Source organism: Gopherus evgoodei, unplaced genomic scaffold (genome assembly GCF_007399415.2).
Source record: "Gopherus evgoodei ecotype Sinaloan lineage unplaced genomic scaffold, rGopEvg1_v1.p scaffold_37_arrow_ctg1, whole genome shotgun sequence".
Taxonomy (NCBI): Eukaryota; Metazoa; Chordata; order Testudines; family Testudinidae; genus Gopherus; species Gopherus evgoodei.
The window spans coordinates 4,296,487-4,316,171 of NW_022060049.1; the positions used below are offsets into that span (position 1 = coordinate 4,296,487).

The window sequence follows — 19,685 nt, forward strand, 5'->3', positions numbered from 1 at the left end:
TACCTTGTTCACAACAGTGATGCCCAGCACTTGAAAAACGAAATGCTAAACAGCTATTAGCAATGTAGATAGTCCCACATAACACACAACCTCAAAACGTCCTGGCTGGTGAATATGGAGCAGAGAGAAATCACTATTGTTAAATCTTCCAAAAGGCAGGAAATGTATCCAGAGGGAGTGTTTTGCAGAGGTCGGTATCAGGGGCCATCCTCCGTAATATTTGCATTTGTGAACTACTGGAAGATCTCAGTTTGGTTCAACTGTTTTTGGCAATGCCTAAGTGAGAGTCTCAGTTAGACAAGGCAGAACTGAATGGCAAAGTGACGTGGAGAGGTTGCACTGAGATGAGAGTGAGGACCAGCAGTCAGACACCTGGCGAACAGAAATAATGGAGCACACAGACAAACAAGAAGACAGATAAGAGGTAAGGGAAGTAGTGAGTCCAAGAAACAGCGTGACAGCAAATCAGAGGTGTAGCAAGCGCCCTCCGTACCCTCTGACCGGAGGGGGCCCCACAAGGAAGGGGACCCCTAAAAGTGGCAAAAAAATGTATGGTATAACTAGGTAAGTGACATTTATTGACGCTATTGCACAATCCATGTCGGTTTTACTGACAAAACCATGAAGTCATTATGATACATCATAATGCTATTGGCTACATCAGTTGTCTGTCATTCAGTTTCGAATTTTAGTTGGACCCATTCAAAGAATGTGTATTTGTGTTCATAATGGCTGTCGGCGGATAAATGTTATTAATTTAGTTGTTTAGTTTTTTATCGTTTCCAATGCAGAAGCGTGCTTTGTGATGTCTAAAAGAATGTATAAGAGCGGAGCTAGTAAACGAAAGGCAGCAAAAGATGCCGAGAAGGAACTTGAGAAAATTCCAAAGTTGTCAATGTATTTTGCGCTGCAATCCAACGTACAGGTACAGGCACATGAAACGGACAGTGCTAGCAGCGACGAATCGTATCCAGAAGTATCCAGAAGTGCTTCAAGTGAGGTCGAAGGTGAAGCCAGTTGTTCTACCAAACAAACTGTGACAGATATTCCAGCTGCTGCCGGGAAAGAAGTATCTGAATCTGAACCACTGACTAATGATCCAGGAGATTGTCCGTCTATAATATTGGACAGGCAAACATGTGACATTGTTGCACGTGGCCCACCGCAGCAGAATGAAAGTTACGAATTTCCATTTAACGAGGAAAGACGGAGATTCACAAGTACTCATTTCTATCGAACCATGGCAAATGGCGAGAAAATAAGACGTTCATGGTTAATGTACTCAGTTCAGAAAGATGCCATTATTTGTTTTTGTTGTAAATTATTTGGCACTGGCGACATATCGCTACGTCGTGGAACATCTGCTTGGAAAGCACTGCCAAAAAGACATCAGCAGCATGAAACAGGCAAAGGTCATCAAGACTGTATGGTGAAATGGTTTGACCTTCGGTCAGGCATAGTAAACCGTACATCTATTGACCAACTCGAATTGCAGGCTTTTCTGAAAGAAAGAGATTTCTGGAGAAATGTTGTCAAATGCATGGTTGATGTCATTATTTTCTTGTCCGAAAGAAACTTGGCATTTCGAGGAAGTAATGAAAGGCTCGGCGATCCTTCGAATGGCAACTTTTTGGGACTGTTTGAATTGCTTGCAAAGTATGATACTATCCTCAGCGAACTTTTACAGAGGATTAAGAAGGCAGAGACACATGTTCAGTACCTCAGTCCACAAATCCAAAACGAGCTGATTCAACTTGTTGCCAGTAACATCCAAGAGGCCAACATAGCGCAGCTTAAAAAAGCAAAATATTATTCAGTTATTTTGGACTGTACTTCCGACGTGTCACATGAAGAACAGATATCTGTGGTGTTATGCTTTGTTGAATGCAATGGTGAAGATGGTGTCAATATTCGTGAAGTGTTTGCTGGTTTTCTTAACGTTCATGATACAACTGGCGAGGGCTTATTGGAAGCATTTCTTGAAAAGGCAAACAACTTAGGAATAGACATTGCTGACATGAGAGGCCAAGCTTATGATAACGGCGCAAATATGAGAGGAAAGAATAAAGGAGTTCAAGCCCACATGCTAGAAATAAATGACCGTGCCTTGTATGTACCATGTGGAGCTCACACTTGGAATCTTGTGATCTCAGACGCGGCAAAGACATCTTTTGACTTTTTCAGTCTGATTAACAGAATATAGGTTATCTTTTCTTCTTCACCTTCACGTTGGGATATACTTCAAGAACATATGCCAATATCTGTTAAAGGGTTATCGGACACTCATTGGGAGTCAAGAATTGATGCTGTGAAGCCATTGCGTTATCACCTTGAAGAATTGTGCAATGCTTTGTCATCTTTGCGAGAATATGCGCTTGAAAAGAAAGATGACAATAGAGCAACAGAAGCCGGTGCGCTTTTAGACCATGTTACTACGTGGCCTTTTGTTCTGACTGTGTACACGTGGTATGATATACTATTTCACGTCAATAAAACCAGCAAATTAATTCAGTCACCAGATGTGTCAACTGACGTACTGCAGGCAGAAGTCGGTGCTACAATGAAGTTTTTGGAAGACTATCAAAATACAGGATATAACTCTGTGGTCACAAATGCACGTGAAATAGCAGAGCATATGGGTATTGAGCAGGTGTTTCCAGAAACCAGGGTGCGACGTAAGAAGAGAATGTTTGATTACGAATGTGCTGATGATTCGAGTCGTCTTTCTGCCGAAGAAAAATTCAAATCGCAGTTCTTTCTTGTTCTCACTGATCAGGCCATATCTTCTGTTTCGTTGCGATTTGACCAACTCGTGGATTGGTATAAGTTGTTTGGATTTCTGTACAATGCTAGCAGCCTGAAGCAGTGTCACAGAGAAAATGAACTGGAGAATCACAGCAAAAATTTTGAAAGAAAAATGGGAGACATTGATGCCAACGAACTCATAATGGACTTGAATCGTTTTATTTATGTCATTGAGAAAGAGAGAGGACTTGTCACGGCAAACAATTTTTTAACGTACATATACAAGAACAGCCTTCAGGAGATATATCCGAATCTTTGCTCTTGCATCAGAATTCTTCTGACCACACCAGTTACTGTCGCTGGTGCTGAAAGGAGCTTCAGCAGAATGAAACTGATCAAGAATATCCTGCGCTCAACCATGACAGATGACAGGCTTTCTGCGCTTGCAGTTATCTCAATCGAAAACAAGATTGCCAGATCTCTGGACTATGACGCATTGATTAACCAATTTGCGGAGAACAAGGCTCGAAAGAAGCGCTTTGCGTAAATACGGAATACATGTACACTGTAGGCCTATGTATACATAATATGAACCCTGTATATTGTATAAAATAAATACCGCATTCCAGTTTCTGCATTGTAAGGGGCCCCGGACATATGTTCGGAGGGGGCCATGTTCTTTGTTGCTACGGCCCTGGGCCTGGGAGAGGAATGATCGCGGGGCTTTTCTTAGCCTTGTGGCTGGCTGGAAAGCAAAGCAGAATGGCTTGTTCAAAGTGACAGAGTAAAGTCCTTGGCAAAGCTGGGAATGAGACCCAGGTGTCCTGGCTCCCAGCACCCCCAACTCCAACCACTAAACCCCACTCCCCTCCCAGAACTGGAGATAGAACCCAGCAGTCCTGGCTCCCAGCCCCTGCCCAACTCTAACCATCAGACCCCACTCCCCTCCCAGAGCCAGGAGAGAACCGAGGAGTCCTGGCTCCCAGCCTGCCCTAACCACTAGACCCCCACTCCTCACCCCTCTGCCTTGCTGATGCCACATCTCCACCCCTCAGATGACCTCCGCCAACAACACCCGGCAGGCCCAGAAAGATGCTGCCGACCAGAACTTCGACTACATGTTCAAGCTGTTGATCATCGGGAACAGCAGCGTGGGGAAGATGTCCTTCCTGTTCCGCTACGCTGATGACTCCTTCACCTCGGCCATCGTCAGCACTGTGGGCATCGACTTCAAGGTCAAGACGGTCTATAGGAACGAGAAAAGGGTCAAGCTGCAGATCTGGGTGAGCGCCAGGAAGGGGAGGTAAGTGGGACCCTGGTGGGGAGGGAGGGAGGCCCAGGGGATCCCAGCGGGACAGTTTATCTCTTGGGGGCAGGACTGTGCTGTGTTTTGTACAGCATCTAATGCAATGGAGTCCTGGGCCATGGCCGGGATGCCCAATGTTACCGTAATACTGATAGTAGCTGATGAGGATAAGCCAGGGCCCAGGCGGCCCCGCGCTTATCGATCAGGGGCCTTGGGCCAGAAGAGATCCAGCACCCTGTATGCTCTGGTGTCAGCACCAGACACTGGAGAGAGAGAGAGAGGTGTTCAACCCACCCTGCTGCCCCTAGCAGAGCAATACTATACTGCAGGTGAATTCCCCCTGACCCCGAGCTGGGGATCGGCCTGTGCCCTGAAGCATGAGGGTTGACGGCCCTTTTCCTTTCAATCCTCGCCAGGTGCCGACCCTTCGGTCCCAGATTCCTGGGACTTCTGGCCCCATGCGGGGCGCACACCTTTCCCCAGCACCCTGTTCTGTACAGCCCCCCTGCAGCCAGCCCCTAGTCCTGAGCCCACACTGCCCAGGGGGCGGTGGTTTAGAGGCCTGGCTGTTGGAGAGGCTCTGCCCTGCGTGGTGGGGTGTTGGGACAGCTACCCACATGGGGAGTGGATCAGAACTTGGTGGCTTCCAGAACTTGTGTGCAGCAAATGGCTGTGAAATAGGCACACTTCCCCCCACCCCAGGGAAGGGGCAGTTACCGTAATCACTGGAGTGCTGTAACGCTTCCTTTTTAAAACTTCATTTCCTCTTCTGTTGGAGGAAGATGTTCTGCGCAGTGCTGCAAGCCTACAGGGAAGAGACCCCAACTTCTGACTCTGAGCCAGCCAGTCCCCTGCCCAGGGTTAGATCAGAGCCAGCGCCCCTTGGAAGGGGAAAGGCCTTGTGCCCGATTTCCCCAGGACTGGATCAGAGCCAGTGCCCCCTAGAGGGGAAAGGCCTTGTACCACATTCCCACCCCCCTGAGCCAGCCAGTCCCCCCATTCCCCTGGGGCCAGATTGGAGCTAGTGCCCCCTGGAGGGGAAGGGCCCTGTGCCCCATTCCCAGCCCCCCTGAACCAACCATTCCCCCCTATTCCCCTGGGCCCGGATCAGAGCCAGCGCCCCCTGGAGGGGAAAGGCCCTGTGCCCCATTCCCAGCCCCCCCTGAACCAACCATTCCCCCCATTCCCCTGGTGCCAGATCAGAGCCAGCGCACCCTGGAGGGGAAAGGCCCCATGCCCCATTCTCCACCCCCCTGAACCAACCATTCCCCCCATTCCTCCCGGGGCCGAATCAGAGCTGGCACCCCCTGGAGGGGAAAGGCCCCATGCCCCATTCCCAGCCCCCTTGAACCAGCCAGTCCTCTGCCCTGGGCCCAGCCCAGAACCAGCGCCCCCTAAAGGGAAAAGGCCCTGTGATCCATTCTGTGGAGAGTGACTCTTTTAAAGACTCTCTTTATTTCTTAAATGCAAATTGACACCGGCCCCAGCCCCCAGCTGGCGTGATTCAGCCTTGCTCTCTTGGCACGAGGTCACTTTACACTGGCCGGGGATCTGGCCCGTTGGCTCCACTGGCTCTGTGGCCAAGTGGGGGTCGGCCCACTTCATGCTGAGGCCCCAGTGGCTGCCCTGTCCCATGGTCCCAGCTGGTGGGACCGGATTAGCACGTTCTTTTCCTGTTATCTCCATGGCCGGCAGCTGCGGCGAAGTCCCTAAGTGCAGCCGGATCCCCCCGTGCTGAGGGTAAACATCCCTTTCCTCCCCAAGCGGCAGCTGCAGCTGTCGCTGGCTTTCGCGGGGAGGGAGGGGATTCAGAATCTCTTTGCTTCTGAAAGCCTCCGGCAGTCACCATGGTAATGGCACTGGCCTGCATGTGCTTTGGCTCAGGCAGCAGCTGGTGTTACCTTGACTCCAGTAAATGCCGCTGGGCACCATCGTGCAAACTCTCCACCTGAAAAAGATCTTTTTCCTCCCTGCCCCTAAATCCTCTGGGGTCTCCCCCACCAGCCTGGGGACCAAGAGACTCAATCTGTCCCCCCTTTTCTATTCTGTTTTAGCCTGTGGAACTCATTGCCACTGATTTTTTCCATGATGGGAACTTCACCATCCTCCTAATGCCACCTCTGAACTATGTCTGCATCCTCATTTACCCTCTATTTACCTTTTAGCCTGTGGGACTCACTGCCACAAGATGCCACTTTTGGAGAAAGGCAGCCTGGCCAGACGGAGCCCTGCTCTGAGGATTTCTGTAAGGCTCAACGGTCTCTGCACGTGCTGTGGCTTGAATCTTTGCAGGCTGTAACTCCACAGACTCCAGCAGGGGATTTGGCCCAATGTGTGTTTTTTTTCCCACTGCAACCTCTTGCCCCACTGTAATAGATGGAAGAGACCTGGAGGAGCAGTGTTAGCGAACGGAAGCTCTCTCTGGGCGCTGATCTGACCACTAGGAGGTATGGGTGATTTAGATCAGGGGCACGTGTAGGAGCGACATTACGGTAGGAGGCGGTTAACTCTTTGGCTTGGCTTCGCTGGAGTCACTTCCCTGCTTAATTAGTTCTGAAGCTTTTTGGGGCAGGGTCTATCTGTTTGTTCTGTGGATGTACAGCACCTGGCACATGGGTTCCTGAGCCGTGATGCTGAGACACTACCACAATCCATCTCATAAATAAGTATTTAAGCCTGTGCTTTGCTTTAAGAGGACACAGCTGAATGGAGAAGGGTTCATTGAAATGAGGATGGACAGATGCCTTCCTGCCACCTCCCAAAAGGATCTGTGGAAATGTCTCTGCCTCTCTGCAGACTCTGCCTGACCCTCCAAAAATGATAGATCAATAAGTAGGTGTATTATGATAGCACCTAGCAGCCCCAGTGATAGCCCAGGACTCTGTTGTGCTGGCTGCTGTACATGATTAGGTGTATTATGGTAGTGCCTAAGAGTCCAGTCATAGCCCAAGACCCCATAGGGCCAAGCACGATACATTATTTATTAGGTGTATTACGGTAGCCTCTAGTAGCCCCAGCCATGGACTGAGGTGCAGTTATGGTAGGTGCTGTAGATTATTTGTTAGGTGTATTACAGTAGAACCTAGGAGCCCCAGTCGTGTGGCCCATAACTCCTTTGTGCTGGGTGCTGTACATTATTAGGTGTATTACGGTAGCAGCTAGGAGCCCCAGCCATGGCCCAGAACCCCATTGTGCTGGGTGCTGTACATTATTAGGTGTATTATGGTAGCACCTAGGAACACCAGTCCTGTGGCCCAGAACCCTACTGCGCTGGGTGCTGCACGAACACAGAACAAACAGACGGTCCTTGCCCAGGGCGCCGATCCTCTAAATTTGACTAATTTAACTGAGATTAGTTTAAGGCCTAGCGCTGATCCCATCACCTAGCAATGAGTTCCACAGGCTAAAACCTGCGACATCCTGCCATCAGCTGTAAGGTTGGCTCTCCATTCCAGACACTCACCGGCAGAGCTCTGCTAGTCAGTGCCCTGTAGCTGGGTTGGCCAGACCTCACCCATCAGAAACCCTACCGGAGACGCGGTTATACCAGCCAAAAGTTGCTTTTGCTGGACGCGTTGATTTTGGTCAGGTGGGATGGAATGAGTGATTCTGGTGGAGCGCACAGCTTTACTGGGATAAGCTGGGTCCCCACGAGGAGCCCTTTGTGTATGGCTGGAGCTATCCGGCAAAGCACTCTTCAGCGAGATTGGGCCTCAGTCCCCTCCCTTTCATACCCATCCAGCATCCCTTCAGTCCTGCCTTTTGCAGTGGGCTGACTAAGATCCCACCTGGTCTCTTCCCTATCCCGCACCCCTCCACGAGTCCCCCTCTTTACCACCCTGTCCAGGCAAGCCCCCCACGCTTCACTCTCTCTCCATATGGCAGAAAGGGGATTGTCCGGCTCGCCAGTGTTTTATTTTTAACAGCAGCCCGTTCAAATTTCCATTCCGCTCCCTTATTAATAGATTTATTTTTTTTAATCACACGCAAACAGTGCGTCTTACGTGCATCTGAGCTATCATGGAAACTAGCTCCAGTTCCTGGTACCAGCCTGACACATCCAGGCCTTTTAATGAAAAGATCCTTCTGTCACAGCCCTCTGTGTGCTTTCTGGTCTCCACAGTAACAGGCCCATCTCTGGTCTCCCCCTGCTCCCGAGAGTAGATAAGCGCCGTGCAAGGCCAAGCAGATAGCGAGCAGCTGATATTTCTCACCCACCCACAATGCACTGCTTCACGGCCCCTAACTGAAGCAGCCCTGCAGACACCTGGGGAGAGATGGGCCCTGCCCCAGGGAGCTTGCAGTCCAAAGAAAGGGTTATCCCTTGTTTTACAGGTGGGAAAACTGAGGCACGGGGGGTGGGAGTCTCTGGCAGGAAGTGAGGGGGAGCATTAACCCCCAAGCCTCCCGCAGTGCTACCTCTGGGTTGAAATCGTCCCCTGTGCAGCTGGGGATCTTGCAAAGAAGCAGCTCTTATTTGTGTGTTGGGGGGACGGGATTGTTTAAAGCACACCGCAGGGCAGGAGAGATACCGGACGATCACGACGGCATATTACCGAGGAGCTATGGGATTTCTGTTGATGTACGACTTCGCCAACCAGGATTCCTTCAACACCGTGCAGAACTGGTAAGAGACCCCGTGTTCCCTTGCGTTATACCATGAGAGCCAGTCGTGTCCAAGGCTGAGTGAAGATACAGACACTGGGGGGCCCTATTTAGGGCCCCTGGCTCCCTGAGGGTCACAGGGATTGAGGTCAAGATCTCTGTGGGGGAAAATTAGTTCTCTGACTGGTGCTGGTGGTGAAGAAAAGCTTGAGCCGAGCAAAACGGATGTCTGCCTGAGTCTGCCGAGAGCCTGAGCCCGTCTGCCTCAGAGGGGGCAGCGCGTGTAACTGATGCAGCCAAGCTGCCTGCATTTGCAGAAAGCAAACTGTGTGTCTGAGTGGGGGAGGGAATATGGCCCCCTCAATCCCTCCTGCCCTGGGGAGGGCCCTGCTTCCATTGGAAACTCCTGATAAAGTTGCAGTGCTCATATTCCTTAAAGACATGGTGTCGTGGGGAGGGGCCCATCTGTAAAGACTCATTGGATTTTTAAGATCTTTTATGAAGGGCGGGGCAGTGTTGGGGATGGAAGAGGAAGGTCACTGCACTGAACTATGGGGAAAACCGAGGCGGGGTCGACCTTGGAGATGGGGCTTTTCTCCCCCCAGCCTTTTCACTGCTCCTTATTCCTGGCTTCACCCCTCTCTGGGGTCTGTTTGTCATCACCCCTGTGCCCAGCTGCAGCCTCCTGCAGGGACAGGTGCAAATCTGCTGGGACCACCCATGATTCAGATTGACAGTGAGTCACCGGGTTTAGGGAGGAGGAGTCAGGCTGTTCGAGGCCGATGCTGCAGCTCGGAGCCCCTGAGCTGCCTTGGGTCAGGCTGAACAGGGAAGGGGTTTAGCCCAGGGATATAGTGGAAGCCAGGACTCCTGGGTCCTCTCCCTGGCTCTGGAAGGAGGGTGGGATCTAGTGGTTAGAGTAGGGGGCTTAGGAGACAGGACTCCGAGGTTCTGTTCTGAGAGACGAGCCCTCGGACGGCTGCTTTCACTCACGCAAAGCCCACTGGGTGCCATTTCTTCCTGGGACTGTGTTTAACGCCGCTGAACACTGACGGATGCACTTTCCTTTCAAAGATCTCCGAGTGCTTTACAAACAGGGTTTGGTATTTATTGGTGTCATTATTTTGATCCCTCTTTCACAGAATGGGAAACTGAGGCACGAGGTAGCAGAGACACCCAAAGTAGTCATCTTTTCCACCCCCTCCTCTCTAACCACTAGGTCCCTCTCCCCTCATAGACTCCAGGTCTGGAAGGGACCTCGAGAGGTCATCGAGTCTAGTCACCTGCCCTCATGGCAGGACCAAATACTGTCTAGACCATCCCTGATAGACATTTGTCTAACCTACTCTTAAATATCTCCAGAGATGGAGATTCCACAACTTCCCTAGACAATCTATTCCAGTGTTTAACTACCCTGACAATTAGGAACCTTTTCCTAATGTCCAACCTAAATCTCCCTTGCTGCAGTTTAAGCCCATTGCTTCTTGTTCTATCATTGGCGGCTAAGGTGAACAAGTTTTCTCCCTCCTCTTGATGACATCCTTTAAGATACCTGAAAACTGCTATCATGTCCCCTCTCAGTCTTCTCTTTTCCAAACTAAACAAACCCAATTCCTTCAGCTTTCCTTCATAGGTCATGTTCTCAAGACTTTTAATCATTCTCGTTGCTCTTCTCTGGACCCTCTCCAGTTTCTCCACATCTTTCTTGAAATGCGGTGCCCAGAACTGGACACAATACTCCAGTTGAGGCCTAACCAGTGCAGAGTAAAGCGGAAGAATAACTTCTCGTGTCTTGTTTACAACACACCTCTTAATGCATCCCAGAATCACATTTGCTTTTTTTGCAACAGTATCACACTGTTGACTCATATTAAGCTTGTGGTCCACTATAACCCCTAGATCTCTTTCTGCCATACTCCTTCCTAGACAGTCTCCTCCCATTCTGTATGTGTGAAACTGATTGTTCCTTCCTAAGTGGAGCACTTTGCATTTATCTTTATTGAACTTCATCCTGTTTACCTCAGACTATTTCTCCAATTTGTCCAGATCATTTTGAATTTTGACCCTGTCCTCCAAAGCAGTTGCAATCCCTCCCAGTTTGGTATCGTCCGCAAACTTAATAAGCGTACTTTCTATGCCAACATCTAAATCGTTGATGAAGATATTGAACAGAACCGGTCCCAAAACAGACCCCTGCGGAACCCCACTTGTTATACCTTTCCAGCAGGATTGGGAGCCATTAATAACTACTCTCTGAGTACGGTTATCCAGCCAGTTATGCACCCACCTTATAGTAGCCCCATCTAAATTGTACTTTCCTAGTTTATCTATAAGAATATCATGCGAGACTGTATCAAATGCCTTACTAAAGTCTAGGTATATCACATCCACCGCTTCTCCCTTATCCACAAGACTCATTATCCTATCAAAGAATGCTATCAGATTAGTTTGACATGATTTGTTCTTTACAAATCCATGCTGGCTATTCCCTATCACCTTACCACCTTCCAAGTGTTTGCAGATGATTTCTTTAATTACCTGCTCCATTATCTTCCCTGGCACAGAAGAAGTTAAACTAACTGGTCTGTAGTTTCCTGGGTTGTTTTTATTTCCTTTTTTATAGATGGGCACTATATTTGCCCCCTTCCAGTCTTCTGGAATCTCCCCGGTCTCCAATGATTTCCCAAAGATAATAGCTAGAGGCTCAGATACCTCCTCTATTAACTCCTTGAGTATTCTAGGATGCATTTCATCAGGTCCTGGTGACTTGCAGGCATCTAACTTTTCTAAGTGATTTTTTACTTGCTCTTTTTTTATTTTATCTTCTAAAACTACCCTCTTCCCATAAGCATTCACTATATTAGACATTCCTTCAGACTTCTCAGTGAAGACCGAAACGAAGAAGTCATTAAGCATCTCTGCCATTTCCAAGTCTCCCATTACTGTTTCCCCCTCCTCACTGAGCAGTGGGCCTACCCTGTCCTTGGTCTTCCTCTTGCTTCTAATGTATTGATAAAAAGTCTTCTTGTTTCCCTTTATTCCCATAGCTAGTTTGAGCTCATTTTGTGCCTTTGCCTTTCTAATCTTGCCTCTGCATTCCTGTGTTATTTGCCTATATTCGTCCTTTGTAATCTGACCTAGTTTCCATTTTTTATATGACGCCTTTTTATTTTGTAGGTCACGCAAGATCTCGTGGTTAAGCCAAGGTGGTCTTTTGCCACATTTTCTATCTTTCCTAACCATCGGAATAGCTTGCTTTTGGGCCCTTAATAGCATCCCTTTGAAAACCTGCCAACTCTCCTCAGTTGTTTTTCCCCTCAGTCTTGATTCCCATGGGACCTTACCTATCAGCTCTCTGAGCATACCAAAATCCGCCTTCCTGAAATCCATTGTCTCTATTTTGCTGTACTCCGTTCTACCCTTCCTTAGAATTGCAAACTCTATTATTTCATGATCACTTTCACCCAAGCTTCCTTCTACTTGCAAATTCTCAACAAGTTCTTCCCTATTTGTTAAAATCAAGTCTAGAACAGCTTCCCCCCTAGTAGCTTTTTCAACTGAAATAAAAAGTTGTCTGCAATGCAGTCCAGGAACTTATTGGATAGTCTGTGCCTCGCGGTGTTATTTTCCCAACATATATCTGGATAGTTGAAGTCCTCCATCACCACCAAATCTTGAGCTTTGGATGATTTTGTTAGTTGTTTGAAAAAAGCCTCATCCACCTCTTCCACCTGATTAGGTGGCCTGTAGTAGACTCCCAAAACGACATCACCCGTGTTTTTTACCCCTTTTAGCCTAACCCAGAGACTCTCAACATTCCCATCTCCTATGTCCATCTCTACCTCAGTCCAAGTGTGTACATTTTTAATATATAAGGCAACACCTCCTCCCTTTTTCCCCTGTCTATCCTTCCTGAGCAAACTATACCCATCCACCCCAACATTCCAGTCGTGTGTATTATCCCACCAAGTTTCAGTAATGCCAACAATGTCATAGTTTTATTTATTTATTAGCACTTCCAGTTCTTCCTGCGTATTACCCATACTTCTTGCATTTGTATATAGGCATCTAAGATACTGGTTTGATCTTGCCTCCCAGCTTTGCCCCGACCCTCCTTTCTCTCTGCCATTATAACCCGTGCTCCCTCCTGTTTCCAACCCATCTCCCAGGTCTTGTTCCCCACTTATCTGTGGGCTTTGCTCACCTGTCCCCGTCAAACCTAGTTTAAAGCCCTCCTTACTAGGTTAGGCAGTCTGTGCGCAAATAAGGCCTTTCCCCTCCTCGAAAGGTGAACACCATCTGTGCCTAGCAGTCCTTCCTCGAATAGCATCCCGTGGTCGAGGAAGCCAAAGCCCTCCTGGCGACACCATCTTCGCAGCCAGGCATTCACCTCCACGATGCATCTGTCTCTGCCCGGGCCCCTACCTTCGACAGGAAGAATCGAAGAGAATACCACCTGCACTCCAAACTCCTTAACCCGTACTCCCAGAGCCCTGTAGTCACTCTTGATCTGCTCAGTGTCACACCTCACAGTATCATTTGTGCCCACATGGATGAGTAGCATGGGGTAGTATTTAGAAGGCCGGATAATCTTCGACAATGCCTCTGTAACATCTCGGATATGGGCCCCTGCCAGGCAGCATACCTCCCGGGATGAACGGTCAGGGCGACAGATGGGTGTCTCCGTCCCCCTCAGCAGAGAGTCTCCAACCACCACTACCCTACGTTTCTTATCAGTGGTGGCAGCAGACCTCCCAGCCTTAGGGGTACAAGCCTTCGCCTCCTTAACTGTTAGGGATTATTCCTTCTCTCCTGTATCAAGAAGAGCATAACGGTTATCTATTACCACAGCAGGAGGGTTCGCAGCAGGGGTGGAGCACTGCCTGCTGCCAGAAGTAACCAGCTGGCTGTGTCCACCCTGAGCCATCTCCTCCTCCACTGGTGTGTCAGTAGTCCTGTGATCTGGGACAGCTACATCAGCTGTCTCCACATGGATACTGTCCAGAAATTGCTCATGGATATGGATGTTCCTCAGCCTAGCCACCTCCTCCTGTAGCTCTCCCACCTGCTGCCTGAGAGATTCCACCAGTAGGCACTTTCACATTGGATGCCACCCCCAGCCTGGATATCAGTAAGTGGAAATTGCAAATTACAGTCTTTGCAAGCCCACACCAGAATCTGGGTAAAAGCATCCATGCTTTGGTGCTCTGTCTGGCTACAGGCGCAGGTGGAGGAGACAGAAACAGTGCTGGCACAGGTGTTGCGGGTCCTCCTCACCATTGTAAGCCTCCCTCTGTCAAACTCTCTCAAATTCCCGTCTGCAGCTCCCGGTCCGCTCTGCTCTGTTTTAAACAGAAAGGTTTAGGATGGGGCTTGGTTTATAGGTTCAGAGGACCAATGGGTCATGGATGAGACCGACAAGGGACCCCCACTCCCTTCCTACTCCCCTTCCAAACTCTCTTGCGAAACTCTCTGTTAGCAGCTCCTGTTCGCTTGTGCGCAGCTTTATACAGCCCTGGCCTGAGTGAATGCCCCGCCCACTGGTTAAGGCTCAGCCAATTACCAGAGGCTTCTAGCTTTCAAACCTTCCTTGGAAGCTCCGCCTCCAACTGCCAGCTACAGCACACGGTCCTTCAAACAAACAAACCAAACAGACTGACAAACACAAGCCCAGCACACAGCAAGTAACCCACAAACACAAACACAAACACTGCAGACAGTCACTTACCCCACAGATGCTGTGTGTGCTCCTCCTTCACCTGGAGAACTCCCTTGTGAAACTCCCTGTTAGCAGCTCCTGTTCGCTCAATATGTAGCATTATACTAGTTATATGCCGGTACTTGGTCAAAGGGGGCTTTTTTGCTTTCTTTATTATCCTGTTGTCTGTTTGTTGTGCTGTTAATGTGTGTTAATTAATGACAGTTAAGGACCATCTTGTTCTATGTCTGTATAGGTCCTAGCGCAATGGGATCCTGGTCTGTGACTGGGATTATGAGGCAGTTCTGCAATACAAATAATCACATGCTGATCTACAGAAATACTTTTGTACCCTGGCCATCCCCACTGGCTTAAGAGATTAGTCACTAAAAATGAAAATATGTGAACTTGACATCTGCAGTTTAACTCAGTCCCCTCTTCTCCTGCACTGAGTGTTCTTTCTACTCAGTACATGCTGTCTGAACACACAGCACAACCGTGATGGATGGTGACAAAAGTAAGTGTTGTTTCTTCTTCTCTCTCTTCTCTTTACAGATCAGGCTGCAAGTAAGACCTGTGACCCATGACCATCCACTCAGATGGACAGTGCTGATGCTGTGTCCAGGACAGTCTTTATAAGCTTGCCCAGGAAACCCCTTAGAAAAGGCAGGAAGCCCCTGCTGAGAAACCCCTTAGGAAAACTGGTTCTTACTGGAACTTGTTTAAAACTTCCAGGATAACCGCTCAGACTGAGTAAGGGCAGAGGGACCCAGTCTATGCACTAATGTCTGCAGCCCTTAGTTAGGCAGAATAGAAGTCAGAAGGAATTTACCTGAATGAGGATTGAAGGGTCTGTCCCTTGGTATCCTCAAAACTTGCTCTGGCTCCAGTTGGCATTTTGTTGTGTCAGAAACAGCCTGAGCCCAGAGAGAGCTGCAGTACGTGGCTTTGTGAGGAAAAAGGAGAGTGAGTCACAGCAGTAATACATCTCTGAGGGCTGGTCTTGTGGTGAAGGTGGCATGCACTGGACAATGCCTACTGACGTGATCATGGAATGCCATATTTCATCAGAGACGCTATTAAACTAAATCCCAAATCTAACCTCTGTGGGGCAAGATGTTGATTGATGTTACAGATAGAGATTGGCTGCTGCACATCACAGAAGGGCTAGTAACTATTTTGTGGTGCCCAGATGGACTTTTTAGAGTGTTGTTTACAATGAGGGTTCTCAATCTTTTTCTGTTGAAGGCCCCCCCACATGCTATAAAAACTCCATGATCCAGCAAGGGAGAGCCCTCCAGAATTCAGATGTGTGTGTGTGGGGGACCTCTGGGCTTCAGCCACGGGCAGGATTCTGCCCTATGGGGCTAGAAGTGGGGGCCTTGGGAGCTCCATGGCATGTGGGGGGCTCAAGGCTTGCTCCGCAAAGCAGGGGGATTGGGGTCCAGTGGGCCGTGGGCCCGCAGTTGAGAATGGCTAATTTACAACACAGCACTAAAATAATGAGTTCACAATAAAATAAGTTCACTGAGTGCTACTTAGACATGGGCCAGACAATACAGCCGTCTGAGCTCACAAGCCACAACTCTGAGTAGCTGTCTAGTAACATTTTATTAAAGAGACAAGGTGGGTGAGATCATAGTTTTTATTGGACCAACTTGGAAATGGGAAGTTGGAAGCAACTTGAAAGTTAGTCAAATTAAAAAAATATTACCTTACACACCTTATCTTTCTAATATCCTGGGACCAACTCGGCTATTACAACATTGCATATGAACATTTATGTCCTGCACTTTTCTTGCATGTAGGATGGTGAATTATACCAAGAAACTGAGGCATGAGGAAGTGGACCAAGCAGTAGAGATGACTGTAAATGTCTGGGTGATATCATACTACAAAATTTTGTGACAATAAACAATGGCAATGCTAATACCATGATTACATTTGCTTCTAAAAGCTGCCTGGTTTCTTTAGTGGTGCTTCCTTAAAGAGTATTTCCAAAAGACATTTTGAAGAGCTAAGGTTTCCTTTTGAGGAAAGTAAACAACATGAATTTCAGTGCTGCCTAGGGTGACCCGATGTCCTGATTTTATAGGGACAGTCCCGATATTTGAGGCTTTTTCTTATATAGGCTCCTATTACCCCCCACACCCTGTCCCGATTTTTCACATTTGCTATCTGGTCACCCTAGTGCTGCCTATCTTCTCATATCAAGTCAGGCTACCTCTCCTATTGATGTACAGTATCTGGCCCCCATCCTTCCTATCTGGTGACTATTACAAGCCACAGTAAGCTGAACTGCCTTAAGGCTGCTCTACTTTATGGCAGCCCAGGGGATGGGGAGAATATAAAGGTGGCATATAGATACTTTTCTCCATTCCTGTCACATCCTGCACAGAGTGCAGCTGAGCAGAAAGCATAGATTGGAGACTGAGTATAAGGCCTGATTCTGTGCTCACATACACGTTAAACTTTCATTAAATGCAATGGAAATAGCATGGTTGTAACAGAGGGCAGAATTCAGGCTTTAAAAGGAATTACTACTCAAAAGATTTCAGGACTAGGGCCATAGTGTAAATCTATGTAAGGAAGATACCAGTCTCTCCATAAAATTGATTACTTTAATAGGGATCCATTTAAATTTGTTAAGAAAAAATCTGGGAACTCACACAGAAACAGTTTTTAATATTTAGTAATACATATGTGCAGGACAGATGTGAAAGAAATATTCAGAATGTTGAAATCTGGATAGCCCAGATCCTTAATTCCTTGTGTGTCCCCTTTGAGCCACTGCATTGGCTCAGAGGGCAAAAAGGGAATTAAATATTGCTTTAAAGTGGCAGCTGAAGTTCCCCTGTAAATACTAGGAGGCATTCTGGGGCAGGGTAAGGACCAGGAGGCGGCATGGCAAAGGTATGAGAGGTAGGACTAGAGCATGATGCGCTCTTGCAATCTTGGGCAGCAGCATCATGGGAGTAGCTACCTGACACAGAAAGTGAGAACTTGGCCCCAGGCAGTTTAAGAGATTGGCTGGGTCAGTAGAAAGATGACTTGAACCTACGTGTGATCCAGAACATGAAGCAGAGCTCTGGAAAATCTGGGAGTCCAGCTCTATGAGTTGTTGACCTAACACATGTTGGTGTGGTTTGAAACATTAGCAACAAAGAGAAGTTAAGTGAGATGGAAAGTTTGAGGACCATGTTTTTATCTTTGCTCAAATTATGGTCGTTTGAAGTTGAGTTGATTGCTTGGTTCCATCCACTGTCAGCTAAAACCTTTATGTACTTTTCCAGAGCCTGGAGACTTTTTTCCCATTTGATGGGTCTTGTGATGTCCTGGGTCATGTATATGGACCTGGAGAAGAAAGAGGAGGTGACATTCATTTGGATGAAGAGGAATTTTGGACAATGGATTATGTCTGGAAAAGCAGGAGTTCTGTTTCACTGATCAGCTCTCCTCCCGAAGTGCAGTGAAGCAACAAGCATTAGCTTTAGGCTCTTATGGCAACTTTTTATACAATGGATTTCGTTGCATATGTTCCTCTTGCTCATGCCACCATGGAAATAGGTAACACATGGTTACAAGCCAAGTATGATTAAAAAAAAAAAAGGATTGCCTCAGGTTAGGCTGTTGAGTTCATATCTAGGTCCCCAAATAAATGGCTTGACTTATACCAGCACTGAGTAACAACAACACCACCACCAAAAGAGTCTCAGCTTACTGTAAGCACTGATTTAGCTGAGTTCTCTATCAATCTTGGCATTAAATGGCAAACAGTTACCAATCATCTGTTAAAAGGTAAAAAGGTAACATGGTTCCTAAAAAAAAAAAAAAAATGTGGAAAACTGGACTATTCATATTATACACGCAAATGGGAACATGTTAAGAATTGCCACTGCAGAAAAGCATAACAGCTTACCATTGGTATAACGTTTTCTGGATGGTCTCCCACAACTACTGGCATGCTAATGTTACTACCCCTAATTGTTTTTGGTTTTAAATTGTATGTGTTTAATTGAAATGTTTAAAATGTGCTGGTGGATAAAACAAACGTATGTAAAGCTAAAGCCAAAGGCCCAAATCACCTCCCAGTATTTTCTATTACATGGACTAAATAAGAAGTGACACTAGCGATTAATAATCTTAGTGTCAAAAGGGGGATATGTAGGAGCAGGATTTTATAATGTCCCATAAGAATTGAAGTATAATTTGATTTCATCCTGCTAGCCACCTTTTTTAAATAGCAGAAAGAACTGACCCCCTGGGACTAAAAGATTCTGTTTTCCCATATGCATTACAAATTGGGCCCTCTCTAACTCTTTGTTTTAAGATTTAGGTAGTAAGAGACAGGATTCTCTATTGTGTCTATGTTAAGTAAATTAGAGAAACATTGAAGGCCTGGGTCTCAATGTAAATTGTCTTGGTTATCAATTGTAAAACCTAGCAAGGTTTAATTTGCAATGCTTTTTTGTTCTATATAAAATACTACTGTTTGTATTCTCAATCTATTTGTGTGAATGAGGAATGTATGCATCAGGAAAAGATAAGGTGTAAAGGCCATTGTTACAGCCAGAGTCAAGGGACGGCTGTTAAACTGTCTGGCATCTCAGAGTGGATACATGTAAGAATGCACCAACCCCAGTGAACCAATCATCACCTCAGGACCATGCAGAGTCAATTTTTTGACTCCAGAAGAAGACGTAGAGGAACATCCTGCAATACCTTACAATCTACGCTCTCGTAAGGGTTGCCAGAAGCAGATGACTACATAAAGCAAGGCCCAAGAAGAAGCAGTAGTGACCCTAGCGCCTGCTGCCTGGTGGACATAAAACTGTGACTGCACTTCCCTCAGTTGAGGTTGTCAGAACCAGAAGGGCCCTGCCTCCAACATGCGCCTCTGGTGGTGCCAGTTCTTCGGCTGCTGGTGTCTTAAGGTCTGGGGAGTCCACAATGACAATTCTTTTATCCAGCAGCAAGTGTGGATAGCTCAGACCCTTATTATTTCTAAATGCTGGGTCTGCAGCCACATCCCAGCCCACTCTCAAACTGGTGTTCCTGTCCTCGCTATCCCACTCAACTGACAAATTGTGAGTCCTGATTCTAACTTTGACACTAGCCAACAAAGGAGGAATTGTGAGCTGTGTCAGGTCAGCTAGTTAAGTGGGAAGGAGCTGGTACAGTCCAGAAAGTGAATCAGTCCTGTCTGGGAAATCTGACCCATGTTGATAAACATTGTGGTTGGAGGTTTTTCCCTGGGAGACTGAGTATGCAGTTAATCTCTTTCCTGCTTAGCCAGCATGAACACAGAGCTATAAATAGAAATGCAAAGTA

General features: G+C 47.4%; 1 protein-coding gene across 3 annotated transcripts in view; it reads left to right on the plus strand.

Moving 5' to 3' along the window:
* Nucleotides 1-18,121, plus strand: part of LOC115642113 (ras-related protein Rab-3C-like) — a 30,532-nt gene extending 12,411 nt beyond the window's left edge. For 2 of the 3 annotated variants that reach the window (XM_030545557.1, XM_030545558.1), the window contains exons 2-5: nt 3,801-4,028; nt 8,560-8,678; nt 14,611-14,871; nt 17,648-18,121. In XM_030545557.1, the coding sequence (XP_030401417.1) occupies nt 3,801-4,028; nt 8,560-8,678; nt 14,611-14,617 (354 nt within the window). In that variant the 3' untranslated portion in view covers nt 14,618-14,871; nt 17,648-18,121. Of the gene's footprint in view, nt 1-3,800; nt 4,049-8,559; nt 8,679-14,610; nt 14,872-17,647 lie in introns of all 3 variants that reach the window. The other variant, XM_030545560.1, reaches the window with a different exon arrangement.
* Nucleotides 18,122-19,685: the final 1,564 nt, after the last annotated feature.